The sequence below is a fragment of the Cylas formicarius genome, unplaced genomic scaffold (assembly GCF_029955315.1).
Source record: "Cylas formicarius isolate icCylForm1 unplaced genomic scaffold, icCylForm1.1 PGA_scaffold_6__28_contigs__length_40554024, whole genome shotgun sequence".
Classification (NCBI taxonomy): domain Eukaryota; kingdom Metazoa; phylum Arthropoda; class Insecta; order Coleoptera; family Brentidae; genus Cylas; species Cylas formicarius.
Window position 1 is genome coordinate 9,531,736 of NW_026844347.1, and position 20,635 is coordinate 9,552,370.

Genomic DNA, 20,635 nt, shown 5'->3' on the forward strand with positions numbered 1-20,635 from the left:
ATTTCCAGTGAATGGTCCAAGTCCTCGCTTAATAATTGTCCCAGATAATTTAATTCGGTTTTTAGTGACAGCCATAGGTTTGGTCCTTTTGATGTTAAGTTTAAGACAGTAACGGTTGCACTACTACTTTATCTAGGAGTTTTTGAAGTCCTTTAAATATTCTCTGCCAGTAGAACGGCATCATCTGCATATCTTAGGTTGTTTATTAGTACCCCATTTATGTTTACTCCTTTTGCATATTTTCTAAAGCTGCTTGGAATATTGTCTCTCAGCATAAATTGAAAAGCAATGGTGACAGAATGCTCCTTCTTATTCCTCTTTTAATTGAGATTATTTCAGTCATGTTATTTCCTATTATATAAAGGTTGGCAATGATTCTCAAGTCCTTGTCATTAATGCTTGTTGTTTTTTGTATTCGAATAATTCAACTATTTTTAAAATGAGGAACGTGGAAACCTCTTGCAAGAGGGAACAATAAAAACAGTGGATTGTGATTGGAACAAGTGCGTCGAATATGCGAATGAAATGGGAGACTGGGGGAAGCTGACATTATGCTAGAAAACACTCAGAGCCCATTATTATTTCTCTGGACTCGAACGAATATAATTCATCTGACTACTCGGAACATGGTGACTAAAATTAACAAATAAAGTTGTATTGTGAATAGTAGATTTGTTTAAAATCATCATAATTTATCCATTTTTATATTATTCCTACTTCTACAGAAATTTTTATTTACTTGATCTCAGAATCTCTAGAATTGCAATCACGTATAATTATTGTTATATTTATTAGTCTAATAAATTACCTGTTGAAACTTATCTAAATATTACGATAAAGTTTAATTTTCCCACCCTGCTTAATGATCATTGTGTTACCTAGCGCATTTTATTTCAAGTAAACTATTAAAATAATAAAAATAATAATTTAAAAAATAGAAATTTGGAAAGTTGTAAGCTTTACTAGAACTAGAAAAAATGCATCCAAATGAGCGTGTTTTGCAAGGTGGAAGTCATAAAAATAAATTCAGCCAATTTGACTATGAAAAATAAAGAAGTTTATATCAAAGTGTTGCATACTATACTTTAACTAACATCGTATCGCTCCAAGCAAGTTACTAAAACACCGGAATGATTCGTTACCCAAAGTGGGTAACTCTTTATACGTAATACGTCTCGAAAGTGGCACTTTCAGGTGTTTAAAGATAAGGAATGCGTTGTGTAAGAACTGGATAATACACCTAAAGCCGGAGTAGATATCTATACATTTTAAAAGTTATATACTTTCTCAATAATGAATATTTTTTCAAGAAATTTCCACATGCTACGGGCTATTTACAAACGTTCTAGATTTTTCCTGCGTCGGTTGTTGATAAAAATCTCTCAACTTCGATTCGCCAAAAATAAAATTCCGTTTGAGATACCAATTTACAGCGTTCCATGCATATGTGGCAAAGAACACATTGGAGAAACAGGACGGAATATATTAACTAAGCTCAAAGAACACGAAAGGGCTTCAAGACCACATCAAATCTTATTCGATAAAACTAAAATTCTTGCATATATTAGACATATATAAGTCAATAAGAGAATCAGTTATCTGAGACAATATTCATGTCCCTCCTTTAGCTCCGCCCCCTTCAAAGAGTATATAAACAGGTACAGAGTACAATGCTAGCCAGTTTCAATTAAGCTGTAAAGAAGCCAACCGGATGATTGGCAAGACGTCATAATATTTTTCTTTTGCCTTCCAATGGGTTTTCGGACAAATATTTCACAACTCATTAGTTTTGTTATAAAGAATAAAATAATAATAAAGAATAAAATAGCACTTTCAGGAATCAAACTATTATTATTAATTATTCCCAAGAAATAGTAATAAAAAGTTTTATTAAAAAAACATTTCGGAAAGTTCTTTTATTAAATAATGTTTCATAAGCTACTCACTCTAGGAACTTGCTTACAGAATGTGATTCGCATGTGAGCTCGATAACACGTCACTGAATGACATCAAAATGGTTTGCTCGCCTGAATTCGTTAATAAACGTATCAACCACCACAAAAGCGCAATTCAGTTTTCCATCAAAAGAAATGTTTTTTTCTTTTGCGTCCGATTTCGATCAACTTTAACCAATTGAAATTTCCGTAATCGGAGCATAACCGCCGCAGTAACCACCGACAGTTCGTTGGCCAGGTGCTTGGAACATCGAAAAGGTTCAGCAACTCGAATCGCTCTCTGGGTCGAACGGCTTTTGCCATGAGTAAAATTCTTCGGAAATCAACAAAATCACACGGAACAAAAAGGTTTGTTCATGGAGAAAAGTAAGCTTAGAAAACATTGTTTATATTAAATGTTTTTTTATGCTACCAAATAGGGATTACGCCAATATAGCCGTTAGTTCATCTCAATGATATTACCATATCATATTGCTATATAAATTTATTTATATATTTTTGTATTTACATATTTACGGTTTAACCATTTTACAAAATTTTTACATTCATATTAAAGGCAAAGAGAGAAAGACAGCAACAACTAGAAACTAGAACAATATGCAACAATAGAAATAAACAGAAGTAACTGGCAGCGCTCAAACGCAACACATCAGAACGAAGTGAGCGGAGGCTGCCGACAAAAGCTTTAAACAGTTGCACGCTTTCAGCATTCTAGTGAGGGGTGAATATAAACCCCATAATTTGAGCGATGGTAATGTATGCGGAACATTGAGTTATCACAGCTTCTGTGATATGCGTTAAATTGTATGCTATGTAAAAGAGCTGGACAACAATACCAACCATTCAGAATCTTAAAGAGAAAAACTAAATCACTCTGAGATCTTCTGGCTTGAAGAGTATCAATATTGAAGGTCTTAGCTATAATACTGTAGTTGATCTGATACCCATTATAGATATTAATATACGCCTTTGAAGTCAAAGATCTTAAAAATGCTTTCTGAACGGCTTCGATGTTATCTATATGGCAGGCCTAATATGGAGACCCCACCACAGATGTATACCCTAGTCTAGAGCGAACCAAAGAGATGTAAAAGAGTTTAAGACAATGTGGAGTAAGTTGGCCAGTATTGTTTACTATTTCAGCAAAATGTGTCACAAAATTTAGTTTAGAATCGAAGCAAACACCCAAGTCTTTAATACTAGTGACGGCTTCGATCACGATTCCATCAATGCTATACTGGTTGTGAACCATACTCAACGAACGACTGAAGCTAAATTGACTGACTGAAGCTGAAATTAAATAAATATTTAGTAAAAACAGGCACATAATTATTGTTGTTTAAATTGTGTTTTCAAAAATATTAAATATCAGTGTAATAGTGGAATAGCTTGAATAAATAAAGTCTGCTCACCATCGACAGCCGCTTCTTACAGCAGAAGAGCATAATTTCTGCACCTGCGGCTAGATATAATTGGAAAATTACTTACTATGCGGGCCACTGTGTTTTCTAAGAAAAATATGAGTAACTTTGGTTTCAATACCTTCATTTTTCACACACAGTTCATGTTTATACTCCGACTTTAATTTACAACCGTTACCTGTATATTTCTTCAAATTTTTATTCCGCACCATTTTCCTTGCTTGGGAATTTACAAAGCCGAAGCTTTTGCTTTCCATTTTACCACAGATTTGACCGCATAATTTATGTGACACTGATATACGCATAGAAAATGATATAAGAAATCATAACAAATTGAAACAAATGATGCTGTACTCCAGGCAACCAGTATTTTTATAACGATTCCAAACTAACTTTTACTTGATTGCAACTGGAAATTATAAGCGTCTGTAAATTATTTTTATTTTTTCTGGGGCTACTAAATTTTAAAATGTAATTTGAACTCAACTTGATAATAACATTTCGATGTGTTCAAAAACATACGCAGTTGAAGGCCGGAAGATGATCCGAAAGAGGCAAAGTACAAATTTCGTTTACGGCGGAATTGTCCGTCCATCATTAAGCACCGTAATTTTAAATTGGTCATTTAATAGTATAGGATATTGGAAAATAAGTTCAGTGTGAGCAGTAGTTTTTGTTAGACTTCACTTTTTGTTCTATTGTTCTACTTTCTCCCTTGTACTTATTCTTTCTTATAAGAATTAATTTTATCGAAAAATTTTAACAAGTTTGTTAAAAGAGAACACTCGGTATATTACTTCATTCTCATAACATACTCGTTCCACCCTTTTCCTCTCTGTCTTTCTCACTACACAATACCCTAAACGTTACAAAGCCCTATTTGACCATTCGGCACTCTGTCAAGCAATGTTTTCCCTGCTACTAACCTCAATGTGTTCATGTCTACAGTCCACACAATCCTCTTTGTTTCTGTTGAAGCCGTTGATTTATATATTCGGATTTTTCCGCATTTTATACATTTTATATATTTCCCATATTATTTCGTTCTTTATTTATATTTTAGTCTAATTGTAATAAGATTCCTCATAATCTCTATCATACTGTTATATTGGTTTTGTTTTTTCAGCTAGTTAGTTTAGTTAGATCTCAACCTTCACTGTTATTGGCCAAAATTGTAATACTTAATTTCAATTGGTCTGGCAAGCTCTCCGTATCCAATATTTTTTGGAATAAAACATGCATATTTTCTAGTAGTTCGTTCGGTATATCATGTAGAGTTTAAATGGATAATAATGACGAAACCCGAGTATTTCACTTGGGAAGGTCGTTCCCATCGGATCTGCATATCTTAACGGAATTCTTCGTTTAAGCCGCCATATCGCTTACTAATGCGTCGTAACCTAACCAAAAAGACGTTAATTTCAAATTCATAATTTTCTAATTCGTAAGTCGACGTTATTGTGCAAAGTTATAGTCGATTAGTGTCCATATTTTCTAACGATTTTAATTGGATGTCGCAACACAAAATCGACGGGATGTTCGGTCTTATCAAGTGCATTGGTTCCCTCATAAAATTTAATAGGCCAAATGAGTGTGTTGTACTCGAAAGGCATAACAGATATAATTTACGGAACTATTTTGGTTTCGTATATGCAGTAAGTCCGGATTTGGTGATTGTATTGCGATATCGCATTCTGTCGTAATTCAAAAAAACACTAACTAACTGAATAATGAAAACTAAAATGAGACGTCATTCTGAAAAATACATTTTAAAAGGTACTCTCATAGAAATATCATAGAAGAAAAAACAAAAAGTAAATTAGCGATTTTACTAGCTTTGTATTATTTCAATTTTTCTCATATCTTTTATGAGCCATGTTTCGACAAAGAAGATATCGAATACGTATATTATGATACTGTCTCTTTGAAGTTAAAAAAAACACAAATTGAATTTCGACATAAAGAAAAAGAAAAATCTGCATAGGCGTGTGTATCACAAAATTATCGTTAACAAAAAATAAAAATTTATTTCACCACAACGTTTCAAAACGAAACGTTTGATGGATTTTTACTTTTATTATATACAAATTTATAATAAACTCTAATAACGTTAAATTTTCTAAAATATGACGTCAAGCGCAAAAGCAGAAAATTAGAAGATCACCGATCGAAACTGGTACCCTGACATCTCTATTACTTTGTAAAGATCATAACGTTATTCCCAATTTTCTTCTTCTTCCCCTAAAGAATTAGACCAAACGAATTCTTCCCTATTCCTATTCTGTCCCTACATCTTGAAATTGCTTGCACCTTGTCCCCATCCGAGTTCGATACCCTTCCCAGACATGATTCATGATAAATCCACTCCGATTCGCATTATATTAATATTATTACTATTATTATAATTAATTTTATTTTATTTATATTATCCTTAATGAATTTCTATTGATTTGCAATTGTATCGTGCACATTTGGTCTACAGTCCGACTTTTTATCCAATTCGTACATACACGAGTAACAACTGAGAACTTACTATATATTTCTGATAAATAAAAAACAATCGAAGCGGAATTTCGCCATTTGGCTCCTAGCCTCCTGTCGAACAATAACGCTATTGACGAAATTCGCAATTTCACAATTATTATTAACGTTATCTAATTGTAAAATTAGCGTCGATTTCGCAAGTACGTCTATCTATTAATTCTAATAGTCGACGGAAAAAGATTGCTAACAATATACCGCCAGTATACCGCTTGCAGCACACTGTCCCGAATTTATGGCGGCTTAACGCAAAATTATGAAACATTTTGGGTGCCGCTACACTTCAGGACCCGCGAAACTTTGCACACTTTTTTCTGAAATTCCACGTTAGGCATATTGCACCCCAAAGACAAAAATTATAAGAAATCACTGATCGAAAGGAGTTTGCCAACAATTAATTTACCCAGTACGCAATAACATAACATAAAATATAAATTCACAAAATTAATTTTTTTAACCGAATATTCATATCATCAGTTAGTTATACTTATCATGTATAAGCTTTGGTTTGTCAATAAATTTGGTAAAGTATACAATCTATGCCCAGTATAGAAATTAAATAATAAATATAAATTAATATTTGAAATTTATTAAAATGGAAAATCGATGATAAAGTTTTATCAAAATAATAACTTTCCTTAGTTTTCAGGATTTCCGGAGCACCTACTAGAATACATTCATTTCTCCCATTCTACTCTACAATAACCCCAAGAAATTATCAATCAACTACTCAGACGGAGTTTGCCCTGGACGGCACATCATTTTAGTTCCGAATGTGACAATGTGATAATACTCTATATGTAAAAAAAAATAAATTCATTTAGCATATTCTCTGGATATGGTTAAAAGTTAATAAAAGCATTTTTTTGTAATACATAATTTTGAAAAAAAAAAAACATTAAATGGTACACTTAGTTTAACAATGGAGAGTATATAGAGAAATGCGAGAACTTTTTCGAAATAGAAAATCATCTATTGACTTGTTCGTCATATTATATCATATATCATAATAGTAATTTCCTGCCGTTTGATATTATTACATTATATTTTAAATTGTTTTTTATTAATCATTATATTATAACTAATCTATTCAGTTTAAGGAACATGGAGAAAACGCTTTAGACTGTGAAAACTATATTATTTAATTTTTGATAAATGAATAAAAAATACCGTTCTTTTTTTGGATGTTATATAGAAGAAAACCAGCAAGCCATTACTTAACTCATGTAACTGTTGAAAATGTTAGTTATATAATTATGTATATATATCACATAACAGTTATTGACAAAATATATTTTCATATGTATGGGGGGCAAAGATTTCTAAATGAATAATTGCGAAAGTGAGCATTGTCGCAAATTCATACTCTGGCGGGAACATTTAGTAGACCATCTATTTACATCTGTTGTGAATAGATGCGTCGAAAGTGAATCTATCATTGTCTATTTGGTTTGTGATACAGAGTGAAATGTATTGTGATATATTTATAAAAAGCTCCTTTATTTTTGAATTTGATATCTTCCTCAGTGTTAATTTTTTTTTGGAGTTTTTCCAAAGACTCAAGCAACTGCATTATTATTATTTTAATATATAATTTAACACGTTGCTCTATGGCGGATAAGTGGGGAACAACCCATACAGCCGCTAAAAATGCTAACTTCGCGAATTTAAGAAAAAAAAACCTAAAAAATTTTAATCGCAATGAGACGTAAAAAAGAATAGTCAAAAAACAATAAGTTCAGAAATTAGACCTAAAATGTGACCAACTAAAATCCAAAATGTTGTGCTGGATGAAGACGAGTTTCATTCACACAATAAAACAAAAGCTGCAAGGTCTGGTTTTTGTGATTTTTAAGGTCCACAAAGTCCACAAATCCTTTTTGTAAAAAACCAGTAAAACCCGCATATTTACTCCAATACTCTATAAAAAAATATTTTTGGAAAATATTTCTGGATATTCATCAAGTAAAATCCAGTGCAAAATATTTCTACTTTACTGTTAGTTATTAATATCTAATTATCTAGAATTAACAAAATAAAACGCTAATTCATTATTTAAGATGCGAAATGCTTTTACTTAAGAACAAAATTGGGAGACTAATTAATTTTATTAACTACTGACTTATTTAATTGGCAAGATGGGGTTTTAGTTATCAAGATTTTCGTTACTTGACACTTGCCAAAGTTCTTTGATTGCCTACCGTTTTATAACGTTTACATTCACCTAATATTTGAATTTTCGTATTGTGATTATCATTATTGCATTAAAAATGATTTAAACAGGTCAGTTCATCGTGGTCCTATTTCAAGAAAAAAGCGCCGCGTCAGAAACTAACAAAAATACTGAGTATTTCAATACTTCATTAAATAAATAAAAATAAGTGATAATAGTAAATTCATTGAAGACGAAGTAATTCGGCTACTGTGCAATTTGTGTCCTTCGAGGTATTGTAAAAAAAGTGATAACGATAACATTTTATTACGATTTTAAATATCATTGGACGTTTTGAATAATAAACACGCGTCTAATTCGGTAAATTCTAGATAATTAGACAACTAACCAGAAAAATCGAAATTCTTAACACAGTTCAACTTTTTATTATCTAAGTTCTTTTATTCATATTTTTCACGGGGTTGATGGTTTCTTATTTCTTACGACTTACGAAAGTAGTATCGTTTCGTTTTTTCTATCAGATTTTTTTTTGCAAATATGTCAGGCCATTTTGGAGCTATCGACATTATATTCCAAACTATTGGAACAACGCCAAAACTTTACAGTGCATTACACAAAAAAGATTTGAATTTGTCTCGGCTTTTAGCCGCTTCAACTATCGTTAGTAAAAGAAAATTTTGCACAAACCTGGTTTTAAGAATCAATACGGCAATTACTGGTGGATATTTCATAAACTCGAAAACAATTTCTGGGACGATTGCTTAGCTTAATACAGTGTTTTTTTCAAATTTCTAGGGCCCTCCGTTTCCCGTAACCGTACCAAGTTGTCCTCACTTGGACACCCGGTACTTTGATCACCAAATTGAAAAATTAAAAATCGCCGACATTCAATGCCCCTTAGGAATTCCTTGACTTGTTTAGTTTTTCCGGATCGGTAAGAACCCTGCGTGAAAACGGAAAAATAGCCGCGTTTGATGATTTTCGATTGCTTCAAAAAATTTTGTCAAAGTTTACCGGACCCGCGCAAGAACCGCACTTATAATCGTATAAAATACTTACGCTTTTTTAATTTCAACCGTCGTTGCACTTTTTGACACCTCGAGGACCCTGTAGTAGTCCACCATTTTGGTGCCGTTCGCGTCCTTATGCCCCAGCTTTACAACAAATACTGAAACAAAACAAAAGGGCCGATTTAAAATTAACCATCTAGCGATTACTCATAGTTTCCAGTAAGTTCGCGCGAATGGCAATATGTCGAAACGCTTCTACAGATATTTCACGATACCGTGCGGTTAGATGCCAAACGAAATCGTATAGCCGAGATTAGCGAGAAAAAATTATCTTATCACTGTAAATAGGTTAGTGATAAAACTTACGGACCGACAAAAATATTCACGTCGATTTCTATACTGACAAATCTTTTGAACCTAATATTATTGATCGACCGCTTAACGGAGGAAAATGACACCTTTTAACCCGCAAAGATGACAGGAATTTTGAAACTTCGATGACGTAGATATTTACGACATACTGACGATCAAAACTAATACCGAATGTCCATGTGGCAATAGAGGTCGCCTTTACTTCTACGTAATTTATTTAACAAACAGCAAAAAAATGGACTGTGCACACAATATACACTTACACCATAGAAAACAAATTAAAGTTTAAAAGGAGAAGAACAAATTTATCATTGTGTAGATAAAAAGGTTAACTTTGGTCAGTTTTTAAATGCTCGAAAAGGTAAGTTTGGTTGTAAAGGAAATATTTTATTTTAAAAAATTAAAAATACAAATTTCTTCTAGAATAACAGAAAATTTTAAATTCATACTCCAATAATAATAAATAATTCGAATGCTTTTAAAGACTATTTTATTTTTTATTAGCAACAATTATTTTAAATGGTTAAACGGTTAAAATGCAACATATCATTTAGTTAATTTACAATTAGTCGCGCAGTGCAAATAGACGAAGTGGTTCTTGCCATTCGGCCAGTGCACGATGAAATTCAAAAACTGTTCGAAATTTGAGGTATAGATAAACTGACCGCTTGTCCGCCATTTTTGGTTATCCATTTAGTAAATTCTTCTTCTAAAGCGTCGCGAGACACATAGTGCCCCGGAAAAAACACCCAGTCCTGTGCAAACCCCATCGAAGGCATTGGCAATTACAATAGATACCGATATGAGATACTTGATAAAGTCTCTGGCCTATCCGGATCCGACTTTCTTTTATTTAATGCATTTTTAATTGTCAATATTACGTTAACAAAATTTCGCGGAAATTCTAAAACTAAATATTGGAACAAGTGATTTTTAAAAAATTGAAATAAAAATTAATAAGGGGTAAAGTCCTCAGTTCGAATAACAGCCCAAACTTTATTAGGCATTGTACCAACTAGACCCCCTCAGAAGTGAAACTATCCTATATTTCTTGTGCCCAGCCGCTGACAATCATTTCTAAAGCCGGCTACACACGATCCAAGTTCGAACTGAACAGTGCGTCTGAAGACCGGTGGGCTGATGGACTGACCACCCTCCTCGCGTTCAGGCGAATATGAAATATCAAGTCTCAATCATCATCATGGCCTCTACTGACGACGACGCGTTAGTACTTCTTTGCTTAACTGGCACTTCGACCGGAACATATGCACGTTCAGGCGATTGGTGTTCAGGCGGACTATTCAGTTCGAACTGACAGGTCTGCCGGACAAAGCTTGAACGTCGCGTTCTCCTAGCCATTTTAATAACTTTTCTGAAGTATGATGATATCTGTCTGCGTTTTCTGTGCCTTCAATAAAGCATAAACTGTGATACCCTGTGGACACTTTATAGTCCTTCTGAGACGATCATTACGAAATATTTGTTTTTTTTTTCGGATTACGTGCGGTATCTCTCGGTTATGTTCGGTCAGCGAAAGTTTGGATTTCCCTCAAATGTAACGATCCGCTTTTCGAGTTTCCGTCAACAATGGTTCTTTCGCTTACTCGTATAAGTAAAAAATAGAAAATTTGTACCGCTAAGAAGTACGAGTTATACGAGTAGTTCAAATAAAAACCATTGCTGACGGAAACTCAAAACACACAAATATATAAAAACTAAGCCCGGTCTTGTGGATATATTTAAGAAAGTATTCTCCAGAAACATTCATTCCAGTTTCTCTATTCCACCGTGCAGTTATTTTTCCTAGTGTATTGCTCCTCTCCGACTTATATATTCTAATTAAATAACTTACGATGGAGGAACATCTTTTGGACAGCCCGAGCTTTTACCGCGAATAATACTAACAGTTCCACGATATTTCTGAAGTATTATAAACCCAGTATTTGTTGCTATATTCAATTCAGTGGAAAATTTACGTATATGATACTGGTGAATAATAATTTCTCGCATTTTGGATCAGTACGTTTTCCACGTACCATTACTGTATTTTACTGACGGTTGTTTATTATACCCAAACGCGAAAATTCTTGTTGACAACAAACTACTTACTCATATTTCAAAGCCTCCGTCGCGTCAGGCTGATAAAACTCGAGGAAAGCAAAACATGTTCCAATATTTTTTTTTCAGCAATTTCATTCATTCGTTCAACATAAAATGTATCGCTAATCCGTAAAAATTATACCCTACACACAAAGTAACAGCTTATTTCAACATACAGTGGCGGAAAAAAGTATGGAAACTTTATTATTAATTTTTAATTAATTTTAATTTTAATTGTTATTAACGCGTGAACTAAGCTAGAGCATTTTTAAAATCCATGGATCAGGAGACATTACTAATACACCTTTTTATCACGTTTAACAAATGTAAGGCAATGTTTGTTTTTTTTGCGACTTTTTATAATTTGTCTAGTAAATTATATAAATTATCATGCAAAATCGTCGTTTCTTTTCAAAAAATTGTAAATCTATTGTTAATGGGCGCAAAAAAGTACGGGAATGGTTTAGCGCGAGAATCACAACTGTTCAGTTATCCCAATCGGTCCTGCTGATCATATTCGAGATGTCTTGATTCGACGTATTTAAATGCATTCCAATATTAAAAATCAAAACCAACTCTGTAGTATTTTAAGTATTTTAATAGCTTATGTGTAGGAAATAATAATTGCAAACTATGGTCAGTTGTCAGAAATTTTAACAATTGTTCCCGAAGAAATATCACAATATCGGCAATACTGTCTGATACGATTTTAATTAATGAGAATTTGCATTCTTTCAGAATATTTCAAACTGTGACCAATCACATTTACTCCTTTAGGATGGCCGAAGTGTCTGAGATAAATCAAATTTTAAATTCAATGAAATTTAATGCAACCGGGATCAACGAAATTTCACCACTAATGTTAAAATATTGTAGTTCCTCCATAGATGAATATATTACACATATTATAAATTGCTCATTGGAAGAGTTACTTTCCTGATCTATGGAAAATATCATCTTATATGATCAGTACTTTACCAGCAGTTTCAAAAATATTTCAGAAAGCTTTGTATACGCAAATGTACGATTATTTTATAAACAATAATATCATTCCGACTGTGCAGTGCGACTTCAGGAAACATTTTGCTACATCGGTTACATTAACTGATGTTGTCGACGATATAATCAGTGCATGTGACAAATATATGGTCAGCATATTGGTACTTTTAGAATTTCTAAAAGCATTTGGCAGCATTAATCACAGTTTGCTTATAAGCAAGTTACAGTTTTATAGTTTCTCATCAGCATCGTATTTAGATCATATCTATCAAACAGGCTTCAAAGAATATTCTCTAATTATACGTATACCGGTGCTTCGGTCTCTTGGAGTCCCACAAGGTTCCATTTTAGGACCATTGGTCTTTTTAGTTTATACTGCTTACATGCATTTCATGCATACTCAGCTTTGGTTTAAGGAACATTTAAAATATATTTTCAAAAAACCTACTGCTCACTAAAGATCCTTTATAATAACAGGCATATACTAGACAAAAGTTTGAGAAGAAGCTTATGTGCGTCACTTGTCTAACTTTAATTATTGTGATTTTGTTTACGGTTTTTGCTTGCATCATGAGAGTTGAACCCGATGAGTTCAAAACTCATGTGTCCGTTTAATCTATGGGATCCGAAAATTTGATCATACTTCTAATCTTTATAGCGATATAAATTGACTGAGAATGGATGCTCGTAGAGCATTTTAGTTTTTTAATTAATATAATTAACGAACCCCTTGCCCCCACCTCTATTCGTGAGCGATTAATATTTCGTTATACCGTACCTAATTTAAATATTAGAAGTATGTCCCACCATTGGACCGCCATGTTTCGTCGTTCTTTTTCGTATAACGCAGTGCGTTGTTAGAATTCAATACCCAAACACTGTTCCAATGTTAAAACTTTCAAATACACATATAAATTTTTTTTTTGTTAAATTCAGTTTAAGCTAACACTAACATTTTCATATTGTAAAACTGTATTTATAGCAATATATATATGCAATCAGAGGGGTTGCAAATTATTGCAGAAAATCTACAAAAATTGGTTGATTCTATGCCGACCGTTTTAGATGCTCGAGACTGTGCTACAAAATACTAAAATTAATCATATTTTTGGAAATAATTCTTTGAAAAATGACAAAATGACTTTTTGAAATATTATTATGATATTCAAAATTTTAAATAATTTTTCAGCCACTTTAGGTTACATGCAATGAGCGAAATACAGAGATTCACTTGTCATATTTCGACATTCGAACAACATAGTAATAAATACCTACTTTTCGTCATTCCGATTTGCAGTCTATTTTTAAAAACGGAAGTCAATAAAAATAAGTACATCGTATTATATTTATGCCGTGACTAAAAACAAATTTACGCCAAGATAATTATAATCATAACGGGCTAGCTTCGCAGGTTCTCTGGCCAGTCTATTAATAAAGTGTTTTTAATTTTCGGGTCCACGGTGCGGAATAATTAATTACCCGTATGAGTAAAGTCGTCCCAGATTTTTTTTTTGCGAAATTCCGCGAAACCAAGATTCTTTTCCACGTTTGCACTGTCGAGCAATTATCCGACAATGAGGATATGCGAGTATGCGTTCAAAATAATTATTATGGAGCGTCGACTCTTGAGGCACGAATTAACTACCGTGTCCGAATTTCGAAATTGCCGACACACAATGCACAAGAGATTTCTTTTTCCTGATCCAGGGGAACGGGGACAATAAAGAAAACGCCTAAATGGATATGAAAAATACAATTCTTGTGAGTTTTCCGTTCTGGCAAGAAAAAATATCAAGTTCAAGTTCAACTGCGACTTCCTTTTCGGTATCGCGTTAAGAGATTTAGAACTTTTTGATAATCTGTAAATTTTAAAATGAAATTTTATTTCTCAAGTAAAATTGGGCAACAAAATCCCTGCATTAAACAATTGAAACGTTATACGAGGTATGTTCAAAAAATAAGGTGACTTTTCTAATTGGGAGGGCATTGTGTTATGGTAATACACATGTGTACTCGGCGATTTTCTGCAGTCAAAAAAAAATTGAACAAAGAATTTGCAAACAAAATGGAATACACTGCTGCAAAACATTTGAAATGTTGACAACGGGTTATGGTGAATCTACTTGGTGCAAAAAAAATGTTTATAAATGGTACAAGCTGTTCAAAGATAGCCGAGACAACGCCGATAATGAACCTCGCTCTGGATGCCCCGGCACATCAATGAAGTGAAACAAATGGTGTTGAAAATTCATGGAATCATTATTAGAGAAGTTGTTGAAGACATCGGCATCTCTATTAAATCTTGCCGTGCATTTTTTTCTGAAGTTTTGGGCATGAAACGCGCGGCAGCAAAATTTGTTCCGAAACAGCTTAACTTTGAACATAAGGACCGTGGCTCAAGAGCTGTTAAATAACGTCCATGATGATCCTGATATGCTCAAAAAAATTATAACTGGTAAAGAATCATCGGTATATGGTTATGATGTCGAAACAAAAGTCCAGTCGTCCCAATGGAAGAACCCAGAATCGCCAAGACCGAAAAAAACACGTCAAGTTCGAACAAATGTCCAGGTTTTGCTTACTGTTTTCTTGGATTATTGTGGCGTAGTACACCAAAAGTTCTTACCACAAGGTCGTACGATCAATACCTTGAAGTTATGCGCCGTTCGCGAGAATACGAAGAAAACGTCCGGAATTGTAGGAAAACAATAATGCACCTGCTCACTCATCGTTGCTTGTGTCTAACTTTTTGGCCAAAAACAAAAGCACAATCATGCCTCAGTCGCCATATTCACCCGATATGGCCGCTGCCACTTTTTCCTGTTCCCAAAAGTCAAGAAGCCTATGAAAGGAAGGAGTTTTGGAACGATTGAGGAAAAAAAGAAAAAATCGCCGGAAAAGCTCATGGCTATACCAAAAAGTGCTTACCAGAAATGCTTCAAAGAATGGAAAAAACGTTGGCACAGGTGAATTATATCTGGGGGAGGGGGAATACTTTGAAAAGGACAACATTAATTTTGATGAATAAATAAATACTTTTTGATAAAACTTAAGTCGCTTTACTTTTTGAACACACCTCGCATGTAACCAAACAAACTGGAAAGTGTCAGAAAGTTGTATAGTAATAAAACTTCATTAGGCATGTAAAGGGAGTGCAAAGCGTTCCAGAGAGTACTTGAGCCACTTCCATTGTTTGGCATTGATTTCGTTTCGTTTCCCACGAATCCGAACCACTTCGGACATTACCGGGATTTTACCGCACGGATTTGGGAACAATCGGATGTTTTTGGATATATATTTCCCACGCCTTGAATTTTGACGGTCTACGGAAACTAACGGTCGTAGAAAAAGTATAGTATGCAACACGTTCGGTAAACTTTTTAAGTCACTCGTTTATTAAACAATCGGTCCGCTCGTGTCAAATAAACTCGTGAGTCAAATGCCGTTTACGGCACTTGTTGCATAATATACTATTCTTTCTAGAGGGCGCTATTATTATCCATTCATCAACACTTTCCTTTCTTTTTTGCTGGAGGCACCTTAATATACGTTGAGAGGTCTTCCATGAAAGTTTGGCGAACACCGATTACACTTTTGTCCTGCCACATTTTTGGTACTATATAATCATGTCGCATCAAGATAAAAGATTTTCGTCGGCTGTCTTCGATGCTGCTTTATACTTCTCAAGTATTTTCGTCGCCAGCAAAAAATTTCTTTGCTCTTCATTAAACAAAGTTTACCTACGCCTATAAACGTCACCCGAATTTGAGCAGAACTGGAAGGAGTTTACCATTTTGCAACTCCACATTTTTCTGAAATAGCCCATAATGCAGTGTCGCTATTATATAATATTTCTTGCATGAATTCAAAAATTCTGATTAGTTTTGCTTAGTTGTTTCGGTAATTTTTAAAATCTGAATACACATGACGCTGTTTTTGAGTGCTGTTTCAGATTGATAGCAAGAAAATTTCCACATCACAATTTTGCATTACGCTGCCAGAATTGAGAAGCCCCCGTTTCTCTAATGTGGGAGAGCGTTGAAACAATTGTTTTTGCCGTGCGTAAGAAAATAAATACTATATGTTTGAAAATCGAAAACAATCCTCAAAATATTGAAAGGATATTTAGCAGATTGTCTAAAATTGTTGAGATGTACATAAATAAAGTGGCCATTTTCCCAGGCAGCTGTAATTTGAAAATTTAGTTACCGAAGTCACGTGTATTTATTATGATGTAACAAGTTTCTTATTTTAAAACGAGCAACCTATATATTAAGGTATTTTTTATTTCTTTGAAATTTCCTATTAGCTAAGTCTTGCCGTTTCTGGAATATTTAAAATATGGGATTGGCATGTAGTAAATTTATCGACCGATTTTTTCCGACTATTTAGCGTGGATTTCCTTATAAAAAGAGGCCTACTTCAGTTTTGTTTTTTTTTTTAATGGAAACCCACTTCAGCTTTGTTTTTTTTTAATGGCAACCCTCATACTATACCACCTGCGTCTAATAAAGAGAAAAAAGTAACAATTTTACACGGCGGATCAGAAAACGTTTTTTACTCCAAATATTTTGTGGCTTAGCTGTAAAAACATTAAAGACTAAAAACTTTTAAGCCAAGGGTTCGAGGATTCTGCCCTTCGTTGCCGTTCTACAATATTTCTCAAAACAGCGTTACAGTAGCTAGCTATCAAAGCAGTGTTACGGCTCCCACCACATTACTGTGTCATCAATCCCATAGAGGGGGGGCACATGTGGAACCAACTAAAATTCAGAACGAGTCACAAAATTGGTCACACACTTTAAATACTAGTGTTGTAGATTTAATTTAAAAAATGAGACGCCCCTAGATATTTGTAAAAACTCGATAAACCATGTCAAAAATTCTAATAATATTGTTAAACCCGTTATAATTACTTTAGGCAAACATAACGAAGGCGACACAGAAAATTGGGGAAAAGGGCATAAGTAATATTTTGAAACTTATTTTGTTAAACTTCATTTCATTAAATTAATGATAAACTTATATATAAAATTATTGTTTTCTTTCCGCATTCTGCACTACATCTTTTTACAATGCTAATGTGACCGGCAGAGGTAGTTTAATTGCATTCGTCAAGCCAAACCATTTATCTGTGAAAGCGCTATTGCTATTATTGGGACACCCGGTATTATAGATCAATTCAGATTATTTTGCATTCGTTTTCATTCACTCTGGGAACTACTAAAATCTTTATTTCGACGTGAAACGTGTAGCCTACCGAAGTTAAAAAGCCAAGATCGGAAAGCTCTGTAGTGTGATGCCTTTGTTTCAAACCGGTAACGGTCATAAATGACAAAAGAAAATAACGGCACATTTGCCGCGGTTTTCACGCAACCCGAAACAATTACGCTCCTCTTTGCTGGCCCTATTTTTACATCCGGTACCGAGTTAGAACCAAAAGAAGCTGATAACAGGTCTCAGTAATATACAGATCTTTTTTTTTTAAGAAACTTCCACAGGCAATTGTAATACTTTTTACGAAACTTCTTGATTCCTCCTGCCTCTATTTTTGCTGAGTCGAACTTGCTGACGTTTCGCCAATCATCCTGTTGGCTTCTTCAGAGCTTGAATGAAACTGAGCGAAACGTCAGCAAGTTCGACTTAGGAGGAATCTAGAAGTTTTGTAAAAAGTACTATACAGATTCAGACAAAAAAAGTGTGTGAAATTTCAAGTTAAAATATTGTCTTTGCATAAATAATATGTTAGGATTTTTTTCACCGTTTTTCAATAATTTCTTGAAAATTTAATTATATATTTCCTTACAGTCACTTCAGGCGTTTAGGGGAGTTGAGTTACGTTAGGGGTGATTGGATATTTTCGATAGATTTTAAACACAGTCAGACTGAAGAAGAACTTCTCCAAATTGACATTTTTCAACAAGACTCTTTACTTTTTAATAAGCGCTCCTCTATGCGTAATTTTAGGTTTATTCGGAAATGACATGTTTCTGACATTTCTGACAATTTTAATGTTCTCAGATGGCATGAAAATGTAAGACGCAGATTTACTATAGACGGCAAATATAATTTTTTAAATGTCAATTTCCTGAAAACGTATTTATTCATCAATTTCAAACGCTTAAATAAAGGTGATAAACGGAATTTTCAAGTTTCGCTCAATAATTTCAAGTTGTTAGTCTGTTAGTTGCTTATACTCCTAAGGTATAAATAAATCATTATTGGGCTTTTAAATTCATACTTCGTAAAGCAAAATTTGGTATGAAAATCCCGTATTATTCTCAGAGATTTCCTTGTATTTCCCAATATTTCCCGATATTTTTTCAAATTATCCCATATTTCCTTGTATTTCTCCACATTGTCTTCGCATTTCCCGATAGCAAAGTAGATAAGTAATTCCTAGGTGTTTTTTGTCACCCTTCTAAGGGTCGTATAAAATTAGTTCATAATGGCAAGGCTCAAATTGTATTATATAACTCAACAAAAAGAAGCATATAATAAATTGATTTTTAATTGTTCAAAACAATTTTCAAAGTTGGAGTTATGCCAATTCTTAGCAACAAATGTAAATATCGAAAATTTGACATTTTGACAAGTTTCTAAACGAAAAATGTAGGTGGCGTGCGGAGCATCAGCATAGACAGTGCGGTTTCGTTTACCCTCAAGAGATGCCGAATAGATTCAATATCATTAATAAATGTCAATAAGTTTTTAAGTATAAGAAAAGTTTAAATTAAAAAAATAACAAAAAGTTATGGAATCGTTTTTTCTTTTTTTCGTAAATCTATCGATATTTCAAGGGTGCATTTATATAATGTATATCCCATAGGTCCAGCAGACGTAGAGGCGACTAACGGAGGGTTAAGGCAAGTAATTCTAGAATCTCTTTTCACAATTTAATTAATTTCAAAAAATTGTTGACAACTAAGCTTGAGTTGACAACTATGATTTTTATTGTGGGTGAAAATGTGGATGAAATGCAAAGAAAAATGAATGCTGATCTGAAAAATGCTTTTGAATTGCTGTGCATAAACACGGACAAGTCAACATTTCGTATTCTTGGTAAACGCATAAATTGAGTACAGTAAATTTCGATATAAACATTTATATTAACAACAAAAAATTAATTCATGAAAACGAAATTAAATACCTGGGTGGTATATTTGACTCAAATTTGACGTGTCATACACATGCCGATTACATAATGAATAAATTTTCTAAAAAGATTAATTTTATATCTAGAATAGGGAAAAATTTGTCAATTTTCACCAAAATCTTACTGTATAACAGTCTAGGTGTTCCCCGTTTAAAATTTTGTTCCACACTTTTGTTCAATTTGCCTAATTATAAATTAGAGCAATTGCAGATTGTTCAAAATAGGGCCATGAGAAATATACTAAAGTATAACAGATAATCGCCAATTCAAAGCATGTTGAGTGTTCTTAACTTCTTGTCTGCAAAACAAAAAGTAATGTTTAATGTCTATGTATTTATTTTTAAAATTAAATAGCAGTGTGTTCCCAATTACAATACAAGCAATTGTGGAAATTTTATGTTAAGAGAACGTTTTTTGTAGTCATGTACAAAACTCTGTATTACATAAGGCCTAAACCATTTTAACAATTTACTACCGCATGATATTAAAGACTTTTAGGACGCCATGTATTGTCCAAATCCTGATTTCTGTGTGCTTAGCTTTTGGTTTCCGTTTATCTGGAATTTAATATTTTATATTTAGAATTTATATTTTGTATTTTTTTATGTAGCATAATGCTAAATAAAGATTATATAAATAAAATAAATAAATAATTGTTTATATATCGTCGTGCTACGATTCATAAGGGAATCCATTTTTTTTTAGGCGAAACTAATTTGAAGCGTCACGACGGCCTCGTTTTCACTCTAACCTGAACAGTTTCCCCCACCATTGCTCCCACATTGACTGATGGGATAGAATTTTCGAAAAAGGCCGTAATTTTTCCTGCCACTGGGAAAACTTTTATGTGTCTTAGCATCTTAAAACATATATGGTACTGCAAAATTAACGTTAGGCCTTAAGGACTA

The 20,635-nt window shown here is 33.4% G+C and overlaps 1 protein-coding gene across 4 annotated transcripts in view; it reads right to left on the minus strand.

Moving 5' to 3' along the window:
• Positions 1-20,635, minus strand: part of LOC132703128 (dnaJ homolog subfamily B member 6) — a 57,932-nt gene that overhangs the window by 20,577 nt on the left and 16,720 nt on the right. For 2 of the 4 annotated variants that reach the window (XM_060672204.1, XM_060672208.1), the window contains exon 2: positions 9,150-9,258. In XM_060672204.1, coding sequence (XP_060528187.1) covers positions 9,150-9,214 — 65 coding nt within the window. In that variant the 5' untranslated portion in view covers positions 9,215-9,258. Of the gene's footprint in view, positions 1-9,149; positions 9,259-9,466; positions 9,581-20,635 lie in introns of those variants that run through there. The other 2 variants (XM_060672207.1, XM_060672206.1) reach the window with 2 other exon arrangements.